Below are 23,377 nucleotides of genomic sequence, written 5' to 3' on the forward strand. Positions count from 1 at the left end.
GCCTCCTTTCAGGTAGCTGTAGCTGAGTGAGTGATAAAAATCCCCCTGAGCCTCCTTTTTTCCCTGGGCTAAAAACCTCCAACTGCAGTATGAAGAACAAAACAAATCAACAGAAGAAAAGCACACAGCAACAAAGCAAATATTCTGATATTACAGCACGTCGTTATGAACTATGGATTCAACCTAGGAACAATCTTCTAATGAAAGATTTCCAAAACAAATATTCAAGAAGGACACTTGGAAAGCATAAATTCCTACAGGTTTCAGGTTCAATGGAGAGAACAAAAACATGTTCCACAAAGTGAGAAAGAGTACCTCCTTATTGATCAGTAAGATCCTGACATGACTGAGAAGGCAGCATCACGTGGAGAATGGTGATTTCACTCCTGATCTCTTGAAAGGAAACGACATTGCAGGAAACATGAAATCTTGGGAGGGTGCATAAAATGGAGTATTTGAGGAATTCATGTCTGAAGCAAACAGCTTCACTAATACCACAAATAGTACCGACAGCACGGAACTGAAGCCAAGTACTTCACAAACATTGCAGAAGCCTCCAAAATGTCTAGAAATAACTTTTTCACAGGAAGTGATTTAATTCATGAAGTCATTAAAAAGAACACAGATGGCAAAAAAGGAACAGTACATGTTCAAAAGTACATGGCTGTCAGATACAGTACATAAAAATTTTTTCATCTTAGTATTTAATGTCTTATGCAGTTCAATGATTTGGTTCATTACTTTTTCCAAGTCAAGGGCATCACTTTTATTATCATCCAGAACTCATCAAGACACCAAATGAAGCAGAAAGGCACAAAAAGTAGGCTATTCTCAGAAAATAAGTAGATATTTTTCTACCAAAAAGAAGTGGCCTTCTATGAAGAGTTAGTGTTGAATTGCTTATTATTCCAAGGGCAAGAAGTGGTAAGGAGTCAAAGCCCTTTATTTCTGCATATTGGTCCAAACCATGATCAAGCAAGAGTGATGACTGCCCTTCTAAAATGCAGCATTTAACAACAGCAGGCTTATTCACACAGCCCGGCAAGTTCTAGAGGCAGAATGCTCTAAATCAGCACCAAAAAAAAAAAACTCTGGCATGGGTACTGATTAGAAAAATCAACCAAATAAAAATCCATATCCTTAATTACCTGTATTTACTTGGTTTAAGCTGTCATACTATAGAAGTTAATCACTAAACCAGTAGAGGCTTTATTACCAACACTGATTTCAGTCAAATTTCCTACAGGAAACAAACAACTCAGGGGGACTCCTGGAATTATTTACATCAATACCTTGAATCCAGACTGGGTTGGATCAAGACAGCAAACCCCTACCATAGTGCCTGAATAGAGGTTTTTATGAAATATTAAGGTATTCAATCTTTTTCACAAAAGCCTCAATTGATAGCAACTGCCAGTATCAACTGAAAAATCCAAGCCATTTTAAGAGTGTCAGACCCAGTTATTTGTCTTACAGCTGATCACTCATAGCTGTGCTTATTAGGAAGAAACACAGAGATGTGCAAGTTATTTGTGCTACAATATATTTCCCCTGCTAAGATGCAGTGGATTTCACTTCAACAATGGATATGATTTTCTAGTGCAGCAAAGAGAAAAAAGATGAGAATTCAAGATGAACAATCCACAGTGTGACAGCGGTTTTAGAGTAATACCTTTAAAAATAATCACTAAAACAACAATAAAAATAACGACTTTTATACACACACACACTCATTTTGTACTTTACACAGTAAAATTTGATCCTATGTTAAAGCTTAACCAGTATCACAAGTGGGATGAGAAAGGAGTGATCTTAGCTCCTCAGTAATTTACTATAGCCTGAAGTGAAGATGAAGCATCCCTGAAAGTCAAATCTAAAATAAAGGAATAAACTTGCATCCTGCCAACTACCCAATTACTACCTTAAATCACTCCAAACATTTTCCTGGCTATCTTCAGCACTCTGACTTGCAACTCCATCATATCCCATCAACATAATACATAAAAGGGAGAAGAAGAACGATTCTGTTTCTGCAGTCTTTGGCTTTCCTCTGTTCTGGGAAAGAGACTTCATCTATTAGCAATAACTAATTACATCTGTGCTCTACAACACTTTTATGTTGGTTTCCTTATATTTTTAAACTTATACATAAAATGATGAAGTGATGGAAGCCAGTATCAACTACCAACATGAACTCATTAAACTAAAACAAAAGAAGCCAGTAAAACAATCCAAATTTTATTTTTTGGATTAGAAAGCCCTCATATTTGGCAATTTCCCCAATACTGTGAATGCTTTAGTTTGCTCTATGCACAGAAACATTTCAATTCTGTTGATGAGAATGAAAAGTACTAGTTTTACTAGCAGAAAGGAAAAGCAACAGATTCCAGACACCTATAGCATTAATCATATTAATCAAGCTACTGGAATTATTTCAATAATTAGCTCATTTTCCTGAAGGATTTAAAGGAACTTCCAAAATCACAAACCTCAGGGTACATGTTATAAAAGGCAAGTAACATTTTAGGAGCAATTATGAACATCAGATTTTTAAGGACACAAAATTTCAGCATGCGGTTTAACTTCAGGGAAAGCAAGTTCCATGTTAAAACTATAACCACCTCTTGCAAAGTAGGAAATAGGAAAAAAATGCACATTTTATACTCTGCTGTATGCTTAGAAATTTTAATATTTAGAGAAAAAGTTCTCCTTTGTTTACACCACAAAATTATTTGCCTCACAACTGTACCCAGACACCCCAGCTGTCCTACTCATGTAAGTGTCCTTTGGCACTACAATCAGAGCTAAAAATCTTTTGCTCTTCATTAATCAAACAACAAAAGAAATCCTCAAGGAGTTAATCCAGAGATACTCTTACAAGAGCATTCCTAGTGATTACTCAGTGACCACACATGCATCAGATTAGATCTCTGTGTAATATCATGCAGTGAGCCAAAGAGGCAGCAAACAGACAATACTTTTTTGAAACACACTGCAGGGCAGTGGTACTTAGCAGAACACAAGAGTGTTGTATGCTACAATAGTAAGGCTAAATTACTACCATTTTCATCTAAAAACAAACAAGCACCCATCAAAACAAACAGAATAAATCAAAGAAGGGCAGCAGAAGACCAAGCTGGATGGGAAGGATGACAGTAGACATTGTGAGGACAGGGGAAAATAATCTTCATCTCTTCAAGCATCATTTGTGGGACTGCTGCTGATCTCAGTACTTTGGCAACATTCTTCCAGAAGTATGCAAGACATCTGCTTAGGACACCACCAAATTACCAACCACATCTGATCAAGGTAGTAGCACTATAGGGGGTTTTGTGACAATGTTAACTGATGTGCATGCAGCAGCTTTGCCATTGTCTGATAGGAATATTGAGAAGTCACCTCTGTCCTTTGGGTATCTCCTACTTCTGCCTTCTGTCCTGGCTATCACCAGAGAAAACTTCCTCAGTTTCTGTGTGAGAACTCTCCACAGATCACAGCAACATGTGCAGATGAGCACATCATGACCCAAGCCCTACCATGACAACTTTGAATCCAGAATAAGTCAGCAGCTGAAAGAAAGCCAGAGATGCCATTTGGAAACCAATTATGTTTTGAGCTCAAAAAGATGGCCTTAGTACTGAGTACCATGGTGGCTGGCATGGCTTTGACTTTGAAGCTTTAAGGGTAAATAAATATTGCCATGGGTAAGGAAGCTGACAGCAGCATAGCAGCCTAGTCAAAACAACTCTTACATTCCAACCAGTTCCTGGAGATTCTCACAGGACAATTCATGCCATTTGAGTTTATCAATCCTGGTCTACAGCAGTTTTTCTTGCCACTGTCCAGACAGGGTTTCTTTCTTTGAAAGAACCGATTCAGCCATCTGAACTACACTCCTAAACCTGAACCACAGTTGCTTGCACAACACAAGGTGCCTCCGGCTGGGCTCCAGCCAAGGCTGCCAGTATTTCATCAGAGCCCTGTGAAGTAAACACACATGCACAGCTTTGATCCAAGACACATGTCCCAACACTTACACATCTCCACTTCCAAATCAGTGCACTTCACCGTGATCAGCAGATTAACAATGATCACTCGACCAAAAAAGTTCTGGCTAGCACTCAAGCAGGGCTTACTATGTTATAAGTGAAGCAAGGAGAAGCTGAATAAATAGTCAAGACAAATGTGCAGCACAAGGATATTCACAGCTGGAAAAGCAACCAAGGAATAGGCAAGAGTTTAAAAATAACAGCAGAAAACAGATTCACATATTGGGACACAACTACTTAACAGAACTAATTAGGCACCAGCATTGCTTCAAAGAACTTCAGCCCAAACTCCTACTGCAGTTCCTGACACATCCTGTACTCAAGTAGAAAAGAATAAATGCTGCCAGTGACTCTATCTTTAAGGCTTTCCATTTCTAAAAATTCAGTCATAATACAAAAAACAGAGATTATGGGAGTATGTTTGCGGACTTTTACAAACCACACTTTACTCAAGTTTAGACTGAAGCCAGAAAGAGTAGAGAATATTTCAGAATACTATTTTAATATACATTAATACTGATAACATATACAGGAAGTTTATTTCAAATCACTGCAGTAAGTAGTCTATGCAGACTTCAACAGTACAAACACTCAATGCCTTGATTGTTGGGAAAATTTGGGTTTTAAAACATGCAAAATTATGACATTTAAGCAACTGAGGTTTACAGAACAGCTTGTACTTAAAAATAAGGGGCTTATCTTCAGGAGCTTTTAGCATCTGAAATACATCACATCATGACCCAGCAGGGTGAGAGTGGGCAGAAAAGAATACAGAGAGCAAGTACAATGGAGTGAAATCAAGACCCATGGTGCAGAGCAATAGAAAAGTTTACATTACCAAATCCACTGCACATTTGCCTAATGTTTCCAGCACATGGAAATAAAGTAATCCCAGCAGACAGCAGCAATAAATCCATAGAAGAAAAACACTTCTGCCAGGGAACATGAAAGACTCTTAGTAGGCATTAATAGATTCACGCTGCTTTTCTTTAATTCTGAATTGTGAACTGAGATTTTAGTATAACAAGTTGACACAGGCCACATTCTGCATTTTATCCATCTATGGTATTACAGTGCAGGGAGAAAACAAACCTGCCTTGAAGGTTTCCATATGAAAAGTCAAAATCAGAATGAAAATTAACTGTATCTTTCTCCATCCAAAAGCTATACCAACACTTCCTACTGTTCTGCAGGGATACAGAACAGCTCAGAAAAGCTGCAGTTAAAACACCAGAAATAGCTGGTGGACACACATGGAACTCATTCTAAATAAAATCCAGTTGGTTTGCAATACAAATACACATTTCCAATCGATACACACATGCTGACTTTTCATTAGGAGGAACAAGAAAAACTCCTGTGAACAGTATTTCTGGACCTGTTAAATCACCTCAAACCTCACCCTCTCCAACAGAAGACAACGGCACAATTAAAAGACTCCACAATTATGGGTAATGCTCTAAGTTTTTCTTTTACTTCCCTTCTTCCCTTCAGGCAACCTTTTTTGTTTTTTAAGAGCAATGGAAAAGACAGAGCAGCTGTAGGAAAATGAAGGGCAACACTCTAGCTTTTACCTGAAAGGGGAAAGGAAGAGGGAGTGGAAAACATTAAAAGCCAAAAGCTGGGAAAGACCAGACAATTACATTTTTCAGAACAGTGATAAATGAATAACCGACAGTTATGAATTCTATAAACCAGGATGTATTTCAAATCCAGAAATCTTACCTGGTAAACAGCACACAAGCACAAAGCAAGTAATTTTTATTACATCCACTTCTGAATAGGCTTAAGCAGAGGGAGTAACCTGTAAAAAACCAGAGTGGGGACAGAGCTAATGACATGTCTTAAAGCAAGAAAGACAAGCTTGAACTTGAGGCAGTTTAACAGGAGAGCCAAGAAACGGATTTTTCAAATGGATGATGTAGTTAAAGCAGCAGGTAAAATGTGGATTATTGAGATAGGAACAGGGAAGAGGAGAGGAAGTGCTACAGAGCTCCAAGAATATTGCAGCAGCCCTGCTGAGAGACAAGGCCTCTAACAGGAGGCTCCACCAAGCCAAAGGGAAAATGGGCAGGTCTGCAACACTTTAGGGGTAGGGGCAGCAAAGTGCAGGCAGAGTTGAAATGTGAAAAGTGAAAGAACAGGGCAGAGATGCTGTCCCACTGCAGGAGAAGGCAGGAGCCACAAGGGACAGAGAACTAAGCCAGCAATGCCACAGCAAGCAAAGTTTGAAGGCACAACACCCAAGAGTTCCCAAGGAAAGAGAATAACACGCGACAATGTCTGAAAACAACACAGGTCTCCATTTCTGAGGAAGTGCTCGATGGGATCAGATTTTTCACTTGGGGCAGGTCATAGCCCAGACAGACACACCAGAGTAGTGCCCTGGCACCCTCCCCACATGAGCTCATAATCTCAGCCATTACAGCCCTCTCCGCTGTAATTGTCTGTTTCAGCAGATGATTATTCCTCACCCAAAGCCATGAGTGAATGAAACCTCTTGCAGGAGCTGAAAACCTGATGTAAATTTTGAAAAGGCGAGCACCATCAGCATTATCTGCATTGCAGTCATCTCAGCAGCACAGAGGCATTTCCACGTCAAGAGGACCAACAGTCTGCTTAAGGAAGAGTCTTAAATAAGATGGCTCTCCTCACTCAGCATGTGAGAAAAAAGTAGTCTGGTTTTCTGCAAAAGGTCTAAAAATGGAATATATAAGCATCCATTTACTAAGTGCTCAAATTTATTCTCCTTTTCTGCAGGAAGATGTCCTTCAAATGAATTGCAGGACTCATGAAACTGGATTAGCAATGTCATAAATCACACACCTGCCAAAATAACAGCATGAAAAGTGAGACTAAATATAACCTACATCTGATTTGAATAGATACAATCTATATTTAACAATTTGTTATAACTCAAATATTAGCAGACACTTATTCAAATATCAACATAAATCACAGCATTAGTTTTAATTTTCCTATAGTTAATTGTTTTAAAAACAACTTCTAAGCTTTTGCAATGTCCTTATTTATGATTTAATAAGTTTTGAATTTGCATAAAGAAGAAACTTGCAAATTTATGCTTCACAAATTTTCTGCCAGTACTCCAATTTTTTTCCTCCAATCCAAATTGTAACAAATTCCTCATTTACATTTCTCAGATTATCAATGAAATGCTTCACAAACCAGGACCACCTCTAGGACCATCTGCAGGATTAAACTGCAGGATTTAACACAAGCCAAAATTTCCTTCACGTATACTGGGAAGAACAGTATTTCTCTATAGGCTCAATTTCTAAGACCCAAACTTAGTTCCCATATTTAATTTCAAAACCACTCTATTAAGAGCATAAATTCAGAGTGTTACAGGGTGATTTTGTGACCCACGTTTCACTGCTTAAGCTGGACTCTCTCAACACTCCAAGTAAATCTCAGAAAACCTCCACACACATCCCTGTAAGGATTTTAAAAAAAGCAATCAAGAGGTATCCTGGCACCTTCAGCTCCAAGAGAATCAATCAGAGTGGAAATTTTGGGAAGCACACCTCTAAACAAAGAGCCTTGATAACTCATTAACTTAATGATGCAAGTACATTAGTCTGTTGAGGCAGAAGTGGCAACAGAAATTACCAAAGAGAATTCAGAACCATCACCATTCACAAAACCAAGTCAGCCTACATTTATACCAACACAGACAAAATTTTGTTTCAGAACACACAGTCACATTCCCCTAAACACAGTCAAATTCACACAGTCAAATTCCCCTAAATCAACAGAAATAATGCATAATGTTCCAAAAATAAAGGAACAAACTGCCACTTCATGCTGAAGTCCTCAGAATAATGAAGTACAAAACATTTTACATCTGAATCTCTAGTCACAGTAGACTTTTTCCTTTCTTCACAACGAATAATGTGTTAGAAAACAGCAGTTAAGAAAAAAGCCATGCAGAACTTGCTGTAACTGGTTCTGCCACCCAAATATCAATGTCATTAGAAGAGCTGCAATTATATTTCTGTGAATAAGAGCCTGAAATACCTGAAAGCACTAAGTAAACAAGAAGAAATATTCAAACTTTCAGTCAGAATTAATTAGAAAAGTAAGCAGTCCACATCAGAGCTACCGCTTTGCACCACATGCCGTTTATTCTTTTTGCCTCCTTTTAAGGACACTTAATAGACAACATTATCATAATGCTCACATTTTTCCTCAGAGTTTCCTCTTTCCTGGCAGAATGATTTCTAATGAATTGTTGCAATCAGGCACCCGTTCATCTGATTACACCCTTCCCAGCAAGGGTAACCCGAGCCACACTGGGAACGGGCACGGAGAGACCCGAGGAGCCCCAAGGGATAGAGATGCCTGAAGAAGGCAATACCCAGGGGAGCCCAACAGAGGTGAAACAAGCACTGCACCCCTGCCAGCAGTTTCACCTGGGACAGCATCAGCACACACAGCTCCACAGCTGGTCCTGCAGGTCACCAGGGAGCCAGCGGCAGGATTGGGTCCATCTCCCTCACTCACACTCGCTTTTCATTTCCAATTAGGATGGGACAAGACAGGAGAGGAAAATAAAAATAGATAAAAGGAGAATAAACAGAGTGAGGGAAAAAAGGAGGACTGGCAGGAAAGCAAGAGGTAAGAGATCAGGAGGAGCAAAGAGATCCTCTGTAGGAGATGCATTCCTACCTGCTCCACCTTTCCAAGGAAGGACGGAGGGAAGCCGTGCAGCGCCACGAGGAGCCGCACCAGCAGCCCACACCTTAATCAACACCTCCACCACCTCATGCTTCTGTCTTCTGGACAGAAGTTAAGAGAGGATGACCTTGCAACCTGCCTCATCTTTAACAGTTTTCCTATCATTTTGTCTTCTCAAAGAGCACCTTGTGCTTGAGACTTATTCCCTGCAAGCTGAACTCTTTTTTTCAAGTCCAATCTTGCTTAACGAGTTACTTTTTATGATGGGAAGCTTTTTTATGTGTTGTTTGTTCTGTCAAGCCCAAATAACTGCTGACATTCTAATCATGAGGCCCCTTAGAAAAAAAAGAAAAAGGTCTTTTGCTTAAAAGCAATCTTTTCATTTGCCTATAAAGCAATTATATATATATATAATGATTAAATCATTTTAATACAAAAATAGCCTGCCCACATTTTAAATATTGCAGAGGATAAAATAAATAAAACTGTCCTCTTCAGATTTTAATCATTCCCTCTCTTACCTAAATCTGAACTTAATATATTCCTACAGCACCAGCTTTCTTTAGTAGCTCTTCCCAAGCCCTGAAGAAGGAACTATCTTTCTAAAAACCAGAAACCAATCTCCCTCTCCTAACATGAAAGCTACATTTTGTTGTAGCCATATATAAAAACCAAATTCTATGGGGAAGCAGCTTCTAAGGCCAGTGTGAATTTAGCACATCATGTTCTTGCATGCACTTTGTCCATTTAGTCAAAAACTCTGCCCTCCCCTTTCTCCCCCCTAGAGAGGAAAGGCAAGAGCTCTGAACTAGCAAAGAACATAAAATACAGGAAGTTTTGCTCAACTGATTTAGTTATTCCAAGTAAAATGCAACTGTAAATCCCTGTCATACACACGCCTGCTGCTGAATATTCAGAACAGCAATATTAAACAGCTACCCAGGACTTTCCTTAAAACTAAGAAACAAATGTTGAAATGTAGTTTTTGTTATTCTTGATTACTATTTGCCTGTGCACATTAGTTCTCAAGAGATTTTAATTTAGGTAAACTTATCAAATTATGCTACAAAGCAAACTGAATAAATTTCTTTCTTTACAAGCGTTCATTGTCTTCTAACACTGCACAACATGGAAGCAATCAAGATTTATTCCTCTGTCTAAAATACAGCAGGTTTCCTTTTTTTTTCCTAATTTAAGAAATGGATTCTAATGAAAAGCAACATTTGAAGTGGGCAGTGGCTCACTCTTTAAAAGAAAAGCAGTGGCTTAATGCTGCAACATCTCCTCCCTTTCCTGCACATTCATTGCTTAGATTCAGTTATAGTAACGTAGGCTATTGCTATGATTGGATGGAATTTGCATTAACTGCATCCAGAATCAGCTGCACAGGTGCAACTGACTCATCTTGAATTCACAAGATTACAAGTTTTCACTATCAACATCTGGATAGCTGTGTTTTCCCCCTTTTCTTTATTAGCAGGCAGAAGAGGTACAACTGCATGTGCAATTCTGACACTTTTGCTGTGAACATGGTTTCCACACTGGAAGCAGGAATACCAGTGTTACACAGGCATGCAGAAGGTTCTGAGTTTGGTAAGGACCAAGGGGGATCTACTTATGAAGGGTATCACAGTCCACCAGCAAAACTCCAACTACATCACAAAACCATCAGTAATTGCTCCATAGCTGAGACACAGTTGGGTTTTGTGTTAGCTGACATCTCCATATGAGGAAGGAGATGCAACTCCTATTCAAAACTGTGTCTGAATGTGTATTTGTGAGGCAAACAAAAATAACAACTGCTTTTTAAAAAGGCTACAATCTGCTGATAGCCCAGTGGAGCCAACAGCTCTGGCTTCCCCCATGAAATATGTCTAGGATACCAGATGTCTTCTCTTTGCCAAAGAAATACTCACAAGACTCCACTCTCCTTGTCTAGCAGCCTAAAGCAATGAGAGATAGCAAATGTTCTTACAATGAGCAGCTCTTGCCATACCAGGGCAACTGGGAGAAAGACATGAGTGCAGCCTTTGTTCTTAATCTCTACTGATTAAGTTTATGAAAATCAAACATGGTGAGACTATTTTGAAAGACTTTTGAACAGACTTCCTTCTACACCATATGATATACAAAGAAAACCCAACATTACATGATGAAGCAGGTGAAAAAATGCAAGCTCTGTGGCTGATGCCATACTAGCCAGAGTAATGACAGGTTTAGTTGCAGGCTTACTTTGGCTAAATTTACCATTTAAATTTTAACTACAAATTCTACATTTGCTGCTACCTATCTTGAAGCAGATGAATTATAGATGGCCATTTTTTCTCTGAATTTCTCTATCAAATAGCAAATCAGTAACAGAACAAAGATGATAAATTACTTCCAAAGATTATAAATTACTTCAAGTGTTTTCCAATCACATAGAGCCTTTTCTACAACCAATATCTAGATGAGATCTCTTTTATTGTACCCTTATAAAAGAAAAAATAAGGTATTTTTATCACACTCAAACTAAATTATATTAATCTCTAAATTTTTCTAAATTTGTTCAAATATGGAAAAGCAAGAAACACCAATTCTGCATTACATGGATACTAAAAATGAATTGCAATAAAAACCACAAAAAACACAGTCCCCAAGCTGAACTCCTGATTTATGCAATGACATAATCCACAGCCAACCAGGACACCATGCTACCCTGAGTGACCCAGTTTTGGAGACAGCATCTTGGTCATCTCCAAGATAAACAATGCCCTGAGCAATCTTAGAAAACCACAAACACTGACTGTGCATTCCTCTGGGATCAGCTACCAGCAATACTCCATCCATATTTCTGCAAAAATATTATTCCAAAACTATTCTTCTTCATGGGTAACAGAAAGCACAATCCATTCTGAACACTAAGCAATCCCAATGACAGCTTTGATCCGTGGAAAATTAGTTTTGTCTACAAAAAAAATGGCAAAAAGCTTCCTGAAGAGAGAGCTTTTCCAGAACTCTCTTCAGGACTTTTATGCCATCTCAACAGCAAGCCACAGTGGATTCAATCACAGTGGATTCTCTGTCAATACAGCATAGTCAAGTCTAGCATAATGTCAATATGGCATAGTCAAAGTCTAGCATAATGTACACTAACCTTCCCACTAGAGATCACAAACCAGTCATGACAAACAGTAGTCCCACTGCCTATTTGTTTTACTGGGAAAAGTTCACTCACCAGAATATGACAACTAGAGTGGAGACTAATTCAGCCCTGTCTCTGTAAGGTACACTACTCCCCAAAACTATAAACAAAAATTATAAGCAAAAATGGATGTGTGTTACTATTCTGAAAGAAAAATTCTGCACTGAGAATGAGCTCTAAAAGCAGGAGTACTAATTTCACATTCTGCAATTATCAGTGGTTGCAGACAAAGTAAAGAATTTCTCTTCTTAGGTACCGAAGCAGAGTTGCAAAGTCAGAATGACTTAATCATTAAAGGAAGTAAGTCCACCCAATTTTACATACATAAACCAGGATCTTCATAAGCTCAGTTGCACATAACAGAAACTAATTATCTTATCTGAAAAGTATTAAACACAGACTTCATTGAAATGCTGAATAACTATTTAAAACCATGTAAGAAACAGAAAGAGAGAATTAAAACCATAATGCAGATAAGCAACAGGGATCCAAAAGTTCAGGAACTTGAATCTCACTCTTTTCACAGCAGAGGACTTGGAACCCACTCATGAGACCTTCATTCTTGTCCAGAAGGTCACTGTGGAAACTTGGGAGCTGGGTTGTGGCTCTGGACATTCTGCTCTTAAGGGGAAGGAGTGAAAAGCTGTGACTTTGACTAAGCACCTAACACATGGGTGGGAAGACAAGGTTTTCACATCAGCTGCCATTTACTGGATTTCTCTTGCCTCATTTCCAGTTTATTCATGTCTTTTATGACAAAAAATGTCCAGGCAAAAAAAAAGAAAGGTTACTAGACTTCAGCATCCACTGAAGTCAGGCCAAAGGACAGCCAACTATGAGCAGTCACTGTGATTGACCTCTCAAGGGCTAAATCTGGTACCCTTGAGCAGACAGCCCCAGTAGTGCTACAGATGTACAAATATGTGCATTTATTTCAAGAAACACAGTAAAAAGTGTTTAAATTAACTTTATGCAGAATCACTCTTTTTTCTACACACAAGTGACCATCACTGCAGCCTTACCAAACTAACCCAAACTGTCCATGCTGCAGTTTATGGAGATTGCCAGATTCATTCTCTAGATCTGAGTATGTTAATAACTGACTCATTCTCTTATCTTTCTCTTCATATGTCTTACTGAAAGATGAGTAATAGCACAAAACTCCTGTCCTAACTCACATTTTCCCCTCCCTCTGTTATTGTTGCAGGGACTTCAGATTTAGACACAATAAAGAGAGATTACATTCCTTTATTAAGGTGTGCCAGAAACCTGAGCTCTTTCAGCCACAGAAGTACTGTAACACATTCCCTCCAATTATTATGCAATATTACAGTCTTCTACAGCAGGAAGAGTAATTTCATGGTTAGGATCCAGCCCATTCACTATAAAACTGCTATACAGCACTTTCAGAAGGAAGGATTATTAATATAACAGGACTGTTGAGTCAAAAAGATAAAATAAGAAGCTTTTACAATTTAGCTTTACCACAACACTGGTATTTATAACCTTTTCACATGGGCACATTTTGTGTGAATTGTCTTAGAAGCAAATTTCAGGAAGTACTTCTGTTTATTTACCTTATGTAATTACACATGAAAAGACTTAAAATCATTCATGTTTTAGAAATCTATATCATTTCCTTTTCTCAACACCATAGATATCTGGCTCCCAATAAATGATAGAAATATCTGAATACGTAACTCACTTCAAAAAAATCTCCAAGGTTACAACTTCATTTTTCCAGTTAGAAAAACTCTGAAAATATTTAGCATGCTTGGAAATAAAAATATTTGCTTTAGATAAAAGTGAACTAAACTATAAGGTCAGCCACATAGCAGTCTAAAATAGTATTTATGGTTTTCAGCTTAACTCCCTAGTTTCATAATTTTTTTCTGAGAACAAATAAATGGGGGGGGGGAAAAATCAGTTAACACACTCATCATGCTACAGTTCTATATGGAACTGCATTAAAAGGTACAACTTAAAACACGATATACCTGCATGACACCTGGTAGAATGGATATCCTGGCAGAGGAAGGGAGTTTGAAAATTCAGACTGGCTCGACATTGCCTTCAGGTATTGTATCCACTTCAAACTCTTCTATATTCCGTATGTTAATTCCTCGCTAAAAAAACACGCTCGCACGTATCCATCTGCACCTCTGGTCAGAGCTACCTAAAGAGAAACCAAGCGCACATTCCAAGGTCTCCAGGATTCTGCCTGCATTTCAAACTGCTTCCTCAGTAGTGAAATTCCTAAAAGCCAACACCCTCATGACATCACATACTACCAAATCATAAACACGCAGTTGTCTGAGCGAGGCAAGGGCAGCCCGTGGCTCTGGGCTCGGCGGAGAGCCCCGCACCGCATTCCTGCTGCCAGCACGCTGCCTTTCAGGCAGGGACCCGCTGCTGGAGCAGCAGCCCGGCTCTGGCAGGCAGCCAGCAGCCAGCACAACTTATTGCCAATGCCGCAAATCCCCGCCGTGGGCGAGCCGGGAGCCGCGCTGCAGGTGGAGCATCCTGGCAGCCCCCGGCAGGGATCGCCTTCCCAACGCGCGACATCCGTGACCTTGGACTTGGGGACAAAAACGTCATCTAAACATGACACCGCACACCGTGGTTTTACAGGCAAGAGCAGACTGCACTGCACGCCACGGCAGCACAAAAAAATCATACTGAGCTTCCCCTGCTGAAGAAGGATCTTCTAGTGCTACACCCCCAACTATGGGAAAGGCAGGAAGATGGAATCTTAAACCACGTTATTCAAGCTACTGAATACAGAGATAAAATTATGTGCATGCCTCCCTGCAGTATTTTACTACTGCTTAAATCAAAGAAATATCAAAAGCAATGTTTCTTTTGATATACAGTACAATGGTAAGTAACATTAAAGTTATTTGGGCATGCCTTCCTCAAGAGAGAAAAAGGAAGACGTGTGAGTAGTCACAGTATTGCCCAGTGGCATGACTAATATCAAATAGAATTAAATGATTATCTACCTACACTACTCTTAAGGTGTACAGTGCCCTCACACATGGATTTCCTTAATTTAAGCAAAATCTTAAATAAAAGAGAATTTTTTCATTATTTCATTACCTATGCTAGCTGCACTAGAAAACATTAAAATGTTGGGTTTAATACCTCTACCCGATGACACGCTATTTACTTTCATATTATTTTGCCTCAGTTTTGGAAAAAAAATAATCAGTTTCACCTGGTTTATCCCAAGTTTATAATCAGCACTACCATCATAAGAAAAATGGTACAAAACTTTGTCACTATCCTAGGTACCTTTTAAAGTCTAATTTAAAAAATGTAAGTCACTGCATAGGGCTCCAATTCCTTAAATCATATAAAAGTGCCAGGAACACTAAGAGAGCACAGTCTGCCCAAAAAAGTTTTGGGTTGTTTTGTTTTTTATTTGCCCAACTGATATGTCTGGAAAAACAAAGAAGCTTCTGGGTACATCATCTTGCATAAATTTTTCTTTCTCTCCTGGCTGTAAAGAGCAAGCTTGAAAAGGCAACTCAAGCACAAATGGTGTTGTGCTATCAGCTGAAATTTTACAAACAGACGTGGAAAAAAAAGCATCATCTCTCTCACTTGTCGTATGGAGCACTCAGTCCAAAAACTGCTGACTCTCAAAAACTACTTGGGGAACGCCAAAAAAAAAGTTTTGTCCATGTGAGAGGAAGAGAAAACTCTACTAAACCTGTCCAAGTCCCCTTTGCCTAATCAGGGACGTTGGGATAAATACTGGGAACTTCCATCCCCACGGCCACAGCTGCTGAGGGAGGTGCCAGTGATTCCTCTGCCCTGCTGGGGCTGGCCCTGAGGAGTCCCCTTGTGTGCACAGCCCTGGAACACTTGCACTTTTATTCTGGTATTTACTCATCTTCTATTTGGTGTCTTCTCAACACTGATAACGGCAGCATTAGCACATTTATGCAGTAATTCCCATCTCAGAATAACTCCCCTTAGTCCCAACCAGGATTTAGGATGTTTCCATTGGATTTGCCAGCTGAAAAAGAATGTTGGTGTCAAGTCAGCAGATTACAGGCTTATATATTAGGAGCCTTAGAGGTTGCCAGTGGCTTGCCATGACATTTTGTAAAAATCACATAGTCCCTTAATGCCTAGCTTATCCACATAATAAGGAAAATACTGCCTGACAGCAAAGGAATGATGTGAGGTTAATTTTTTTTTGTAATTAAGTATTGAAATCCTCTGATTAAAGATTTATGAAGGGATAAAACAGCTGTAGCATTTGAGGGAAAAGATGTGTGGGAATATTCAGAATAGAGCTTTTTTTTTTTTTGTCTCCTGCTCCTAGCTCTAACACAACAGAAGCATTATTGCTCTGAAATTTCAATTTAAATATAAAAGCCATTTAAATTTTAAAATATGGTGGAAAGTGCAGTTCTTAAATGGGTGGACAGCATTCCACTGCATTTAAAGATGGGGATAAGTGAGATGACAATAGGCAGACAAAAACTGTGTTTAGGATGATTTTTACAGAAGCAGAACCCTTCATTGGTAGGCATCATACCACTTCAGTCATTTGGAAACAAAAAGGGAAAGTGTGGCTTAAGACAGAGAGAAGGGAAAGAGAAAATCTGGTTAGGACCAAAGAGAAAGCCTCCCCACAACGAAACCCAGCATTTTACAAGTGCCCCTTTTAATTAGTTCCACAAGCTGGATTGCAGAACACAACTACTTTTGGGACCCAGACCTAACCTGCCAAACACCCCCTCCACTGACAGAGACAAGTGGGTTTCATTCCAATTGCAGCCACATCTTTTGGAAATTTACTTCTGTGTTTCCAAGCCAAGGAGCTCACTTAAAAATAACCACCTGAGTATTGTTTGGCACAGCATGCCATGTAACACTTATTACTCTGCTGGAACAGAATTAAACCAAGAAAATAAGTTTGAAACAGAAATAATGTGTGCTCCAGATTTTACAGTGACCTCAGGACTGAAGGAAGTGACCTGTTAGAGCATTTTATGCTGCTACTGGAACAGGTATGAAATACTTAACTGAGATTCAAAAAGCAAGAACAGGCTGAAAGACTGGAAAAGAACAAATTCATGACCATTTTCAGCTATTTTAAACAAGTAGCATCCTTGGTAAACTAATGGAAAATTTCTTTAAAGCCAAGTCAGGCTGAAGAAGAAATAGAAACTAACCTCATAACTGACAATCAATTCCATCAGGTCTGGAGCTGAGAGCATTCTGTAGACAATTATGTGCATTTTGATATACAATCACATAAAATGTTCAGTATTCATAAAAACGGAATGAAGTGTCACACAAAAGTTATTGTAACATCAATACCATAAATCAGTAATTTATTCCCATCTAAAGTGTTATATTTGATATTTTTGCTGCCTGCTGTATTAGTGTCTAATAAATTAGACAGTGAATTAGAACAAAAACAAGACATGCAAAATAAAATTAGATGCAGTTGGAAAATAGTAGTATTCACAAATAAAATATTACAGAGATATTCAATATAATGAGCAGTACTTAGAGGACATAATGGAAAGTTTTTCCCTCCTTTCTGTACAAAACACAAAAATAAAGAAATATTCAACAATACTAAAGAATAATGGCAAATTTGCAAATGAAGAAGGACACCACCACTGGAAATTCAAAACACACCCGGAGTTAAAGACTAACTGGATATTTATATAGGGAAAAACAAACAAACAAAATTCCCAAAACCTAAACAACCCAGAAGTGGTGGCTGGAAGGAAAGAGGACTTAAAAACAACATCAGTACTTTGGAGAAAAATAAAACATGTGAGAAAGCCATCTCATCTAACCTCACTGCCAATGGATGTCTCTCTTACTCTTCCCTGAGACAGACTAGTGGGTTCACTAAATATTGTTTCTTTTGCTAGTAAGTGTTAGTAACCAGTACAGTTCAAATCTCACATGTGGATACCAAGGAATAAGTTGATATCTTTTTTTCTTTTTTTTCCTTTTTTTTTTTTTTTTTTTTTTAATTTCCCCAGTACTTTTTCATCTGACCCACGCAGCCTTTCACTGGCTAACACGGGGCCCAACTGCAAATTTCAAACTCCTCCAAAAGGAGATTTCACATAGAATGTCTCAGATTGGAAGGGACCTTAAAGATCAACCTCCTGCCATGGACAGGGACACCTTCCACTAGATCAGGTTTCCCACAGCCCCATCCAGCTGGTCTTGAACACTTCCAGGGGTGGGGCATTCACAGCTTCTTTGGGCAACCTGTGCCAGCCTCACTGCCCTCACAGTGAAGACAGGAAAGGAAGAGATGAAGACATCCTTGGCAAAGTGAAATGCCAACTCACTCCTCCCTGCAATCACAGAAGCTGGCAAGACTGATGGAACTCCATAAAGTAGAAACAGTAAGAGCCTTGAAGTATAAAGTACCTGAAATTTAAGGAATTTATTTCCATTAAGAATTTGTCCTTCAAGGAATAGGGAAGTAAAAGTAATGGGAAGACATAGCAGTAGGTTATATTTTAGGCACAGACACATTTCTGCTTCCAGAAGCTTTATCTTAAGGTCACAGAACCACTAAGGCTGGAGAGTCACAGAACCACTAAGGCTGGAGAGTCACAGAACCACTAGGGTTGGAGAGTCACAGAACCACTAAGGCTGGAGAGTCACAGAACCACTAAGGCTGGAGAGTCACAGAACCATTAAGGCTGGAGAGTCACAGAACCACTAAGGCTGGAGAGTCACAGAACCATTAAGGCTGGAGAGTCACAGAACCATTGAGGCTGGAGAGTCACAGAACCATTGAGGCTGGAGAGTCACAGAACCATTGAGGCTGGAGAGTCACAGAACCACTAAGGCTGGAGAGTCACAGAACCATTAAGGCTGGAGAAGGCCTCCAAGACCAGCAAGCCCCACCTGTGACCAAACAACACCTTGTCAAATAAACCAGGACACTCAGTGCCACGTCCAGCTGTTCTTAAACATCCCCAGGGACAGTGGCTCTACCACTTCCCTGGGCACTCTGTTGCAATGCCTGACAACCCTTTCAGTGAAAAAACTCCCCCTGAAGTCCCACCTGAACCTCCTCCAGTGCAGCTTGAGGCCATTTCCTCTCCTTCTGTCACTGGCTTCCTGGGAGAAGAGACCAGGAAGCTGTAGAGACCAGTAGTTCCTATATCTGAAAAAAGAGTCTAGAGTTTAATCTAAATATCTGGGAACTCAAAGTGGAGTTACTAGACTTCCATGTCTACTTGCTACCTTAATCCTTCCAGACATTCTTACTAGATTCAGAAATCATATTTTTAATGGTGTTTTTTTTTCCCAATCTCGAACAAGAGGGAAGGAATTATTAAAGTCTTATCTAAACAAGATTTATTTTTAGCCAAACATAAAACTGCTCTTAGCTTCTTTACTAGAAAGGCTGCAAAGATGTTCAGAGTCCAACACCATCACCCTGACTTGCAAGGCCCCCTAACCAGCATTACCCAAAAGGAACCAGGAGTTACAGGACAGCCTGCAGAGCCTCCACTGACCTGGCACATTCCAGTAACACATCAAACAGTCAAAAGTCAGCGATCAAGCACTGTTCACACATGGCCATGAATACTCAGAGCACACCATCCCAACCTCTGTGCCCAAACCAGAGGTGGCACACCTCCCTCTCTTTCCTTTTTCACTCTTCCTGCAAGTTGGCACTCTTCATTTATAGGGAGCTGAAGGCTCCATTCCTTTTAATTTTCTCTAGCTGCTCCAGAGACAGCACCCTTCTTCAGGCTTTGCACATGAATACAGCCATCATCACTGACTCCAGTTACTCCACAGCTCAGGTAACTTCTACCACCAGCCAGCCATGAATTCTCAACATTCTCAGTGGCTCTCACACATATTGTGTGACATCAAACATGGGTAAAAATCATGCCCTAGAACTGAGATTAATACACTGCAATCTGCATCTAGATGTCAGATAGCCAGTGCATGTTTCTTTACTGTTCAGCAAGTGTTCAGGCAGAAGCTAAACAGCTCTTCATTGTGGCCAAAGGTTCTCAATGGATTCATGAGTAACTGAGCAGGGCTGGCAGCCTGCCTGGCAGAGATAACCCTGTGCTGTTGAACCAGAGCAGTGAACCCTCCTGCTGCACACCCAAGGCACAAGGAGGTTGCTGTGTAACCAGGGGCTGTGCTCTCAACCAGGCCATTCCGCCCTGCAGCTGTCTGAGCCAGCCTGGAACAGTCTGCAGGAGGAACAAGAAACGTTCTTGTCAGCAGAAAAACATCAGGATGTCTTCTGGGGCAGGGAAGAACACCTGAGCTGTAAATTAACCTCCTGCAAGGCATGAAACAACACAGGCATAAAGGCATTGGCCATGACCGAGACAAGAAGGGTGAGGGACCCTGCCAAGAGCCTTGCCCTCCTCTCCAACTCCAATTCCAGCTGAAACAATTAGCCTCCAGTAACCTGCAACTGGAAACTAACTTCCAGGATCCTCCTGATCGCTGGGGACAGTCTGAGGCACACAGACATCAGTTACTCTGCACCTGTGCACATGAAACAGCCTGCACTGCACATCCTTTTGAATTCTAACCTAGGTGAAACTTGGGGCATGATCTCGCCTGAAACACAAGAAGGAAATGTTTCCTCAACCACCACATTCACTCTTTGCCATCCTTGTGACTGACCTTTACCCAGGAAACAGAGCAAACAGCACCTGGCCACACAGGCATTACCAGCAAGGGGGAAACTGCTCTTCCAGGAAAACAGGAGGTTCACCCTACAGAGCAAAGGTTTTTTTAAGGGCTGTACCTTCCACAGAGGCCATTTCAGAGTGACTGTTCTATTTTCTGCTCACTGCATGTGTAAATACAAGAGTATAAATCTTGTGCACTGTAGAATCGGCAGGTACTACACATTTCAGCTCAATGATAATGTGAGAATCAAATTGCAGTCTCTCACTGAAATAAATACATATTCTTAAATCTGAAATTATTTTTATAAAACCCAGAAAAATAGCATTCATGTAGACATTACATTACTATATACAGAGAGGAAAAAAAAAAAACTATGCAGAGCCAGAAATGGGATTAAGCTACTTTATCCTACTTAAAAATGAATTATACAGGATGGAGACAAATACTTCCTGTCAAGTGATATGAAAATATTGAACAGAAAACTAACTAAAATGATTGCATTTAAAAAAAAAAAAAAAAAAAAAGTGCAAATTCCACACACCAAAACCCTGAGACAGCCAAATAAACTTTAAAGGAACTAAATTTTGCTAAAAACAAACAGGAAATCCAGTATTGCCTAATTACTGAGCATGCATGCCAGTAAATTGGACTGAAGTGACTTAATTGGAACAGACACCTCAAACAAATGTAGAAGTCAGAACGCTGCTATCTATAAGCAGTTTTTAAAATTACTTTGAATTTAGAAAGCAAGGTTACTTTCTAGCATGAGACAAATATTAACTTGTGTGAGCTACCAGAAGGTAGCAAATTTTTCTCTCCACAGACACAGCTGATTAACACAAACTAAAGAGAAGGCTGTTTAATGGCACTCAGCTTGCTGGCCCTTGATGAAGCTCCAGAGTAAATGAAATACTTCTTGTAGGACTGCAAATCCAGACAGGAGTCTATAGCTGAGGCTCAGGATAACTCAAAGTCTTCTGCACAAGAGGGCCACCACAGAGTGTGCTTTTGAATCAAGACATATTTTAGGTTACCAGCCCTGATAAATTCTTATCTGTAATAATAATAACCTGTTCAAAATTCAAACGAGCAAATAAGCTGCAACCACAACGCCTTGCAAATGGTGCAAATCACCTGTCAGGTGACAGAAAAGTGCCACAAGTAGGGGCAAGTGGAGCACTGTCACCTCAGTTCCAAGCTGGCATTTGGTGTAACTCAATGTGCCTCCAAAGAACAAAAGTAAAAAGAAACTGTTGGGTGTACAAACTCCTGAGGTCAGGGTGATAAGTGAAACCACTTCCCAAAGAAGCTTTCCTAATTAAGACTTCTAAACCAGAGCTGGCTTGCATTCAGTTATTACCACTGTTACAAGTAATCTGAAATATTCTTGATAAAATATTTTTAGCATCAGCACCAGTGTATTAAAACCAGCTGAAGGTCATCAGGATGAAACAAATAAAAGTTCACACTCAGGAAAATATCAAATTCGTTCCTAAAACTACACAGTAGTGTTGTGAAAACTCCCTACTTGAATCAGTTCAAAATTTTTTCATAGTTAGCAACTTAATGTATTAGAATCTGTACCAAAAAAAAAAAAAAATTGAAACAACATGTCCATCCATTTTTGGATTACATCTATGGGATTTTACTTATTCGTCCCCACAGGCACTCCTGGACTACTAAAAAGGGTGAGTTTTCTTTTGTTAAGAGACAGAAACATTGCATACATAGTTTTAACCAATTTTATGTCTTCTCTGCCTCCCGGAAGAAATATTTAATTTGCTTAATTAGACAGATGGCATTTTTTATTATTCTTGTATTTGCATGTAATAAATTTAATTTGCATAGGAATTTCCCCCCCCTCCCCAGGTCAATTCACGTGCCACCAAATGACAATTCAGAACTACAACCTAAAGTCTTATTAAATCTATTCTCTGAAATGTAAATATTTCATACAAGTATTTTTAAGCAGTGAACCGCTGAAACTCTTCATTCTGTGTTGGTATACAAACTTGAATTACTTTTGACACTTTCTTCTATATTAATCTACATTGATCTCAGAAAAAAATGCTAAAGAATCCTTTTTATCCCTTACACAGGAATCTGTTACATGCTTATTATTGCCATATTATACCCAATCTTGAAGTGGAAGAAATTAGACTTAACCATGACATTACACAATGCACATCTGGCCTAGAGTCACACTGTTAAGAACTGAACAGACTGCAGAGAATTCCAAAAGAACAATGAATTTTGCAAAATGCAAAAACTTAAAAAAGAAATATCTAAAAGCACCAGGCATGGCAACACAGCAGGTAGCAGGGGCCATGTGCTTCCAAGGGCAGAAGGTGCATCTCTGTGCAAAACAGACAAACAAGGCATCCCTTACACTGTCCACTGACTCACACCCACACAAAAATCACTAATTACATTCCAATTAATCTTCTGAAGCCTATGAAATTATTCATGTTTACAGCATCTGACCACCTAACCTCAGGTGCTTTGTCCAAAAAGAAGGGATTTTCTTTTTCCTCCCCCCAAGAACAACAAGGATAACAAAGTGAAGGGTACAGACTCAAACTTGGACAATGAAACCTATGACTCAGCACTGTAAGAAAAAGCCAAGGTAAGGCACGATTTGATTTGCAACTAAGCTCTGGGTTGCTACAGCAACTTGATTACTTCAGAAGATATTAGAAATACTTCCATTCCATCTCCCTCATAATAAAATCTGTTTAAATGCTTTGGAAACCATTAAAATACTTAT

General features: G+C 39.5%; 1 protein-coding gene across 8 annotated transcripts in view; it reads right to left on the reverse strand.

Moving 5' to 3' along the window:
- The window catches only part of PLEKHA7 (pleckstrin homology domain containing A7), a 145,622-nt gene that overhangs the window by 81,190 nt on the left and 41,055 nt on the right, over positions 1–23,377 (reverse strand). Inside the window, exon 1 of one of the 8 annotated variants that reach the window (XM_059848949.1) lies at positions 13,929–14,253. The exons of 6 other annotated variants lie outside the window; for them this stretch is intronic. In XM_059848949.1, coding sequence (XP_059704932.1) covers positions 13,929–13,999 — 71 coding nt within the window. In that variant the 5' untranslated portion in view covers positions 14,000–14,253. Of the gene's footprint in view, positions 1–5,774; positions 5,906–13,928; positions 14,254–23,377 lie in introns of those variants that run through there. One more of the 8 variants, XM_059848948.1, reaches the window with a different exon arrangement.

The sequence above is a fragment of the Haemorhous mexicanus genome, chromosome 6 (assembly GCF_027477595.1).
Source record: "Haemorhous mexicanus isolate bHaeMex1 chromosome 6, bHaeMex1.pri, whole genome shotgun sequence".
Taxonomy (NCBI): Eukaryota; Metazoa; Chordata; class Aves; order Passeriformes; family Fringillidae; genus Haemorhous; species Haemorhous mexicanus.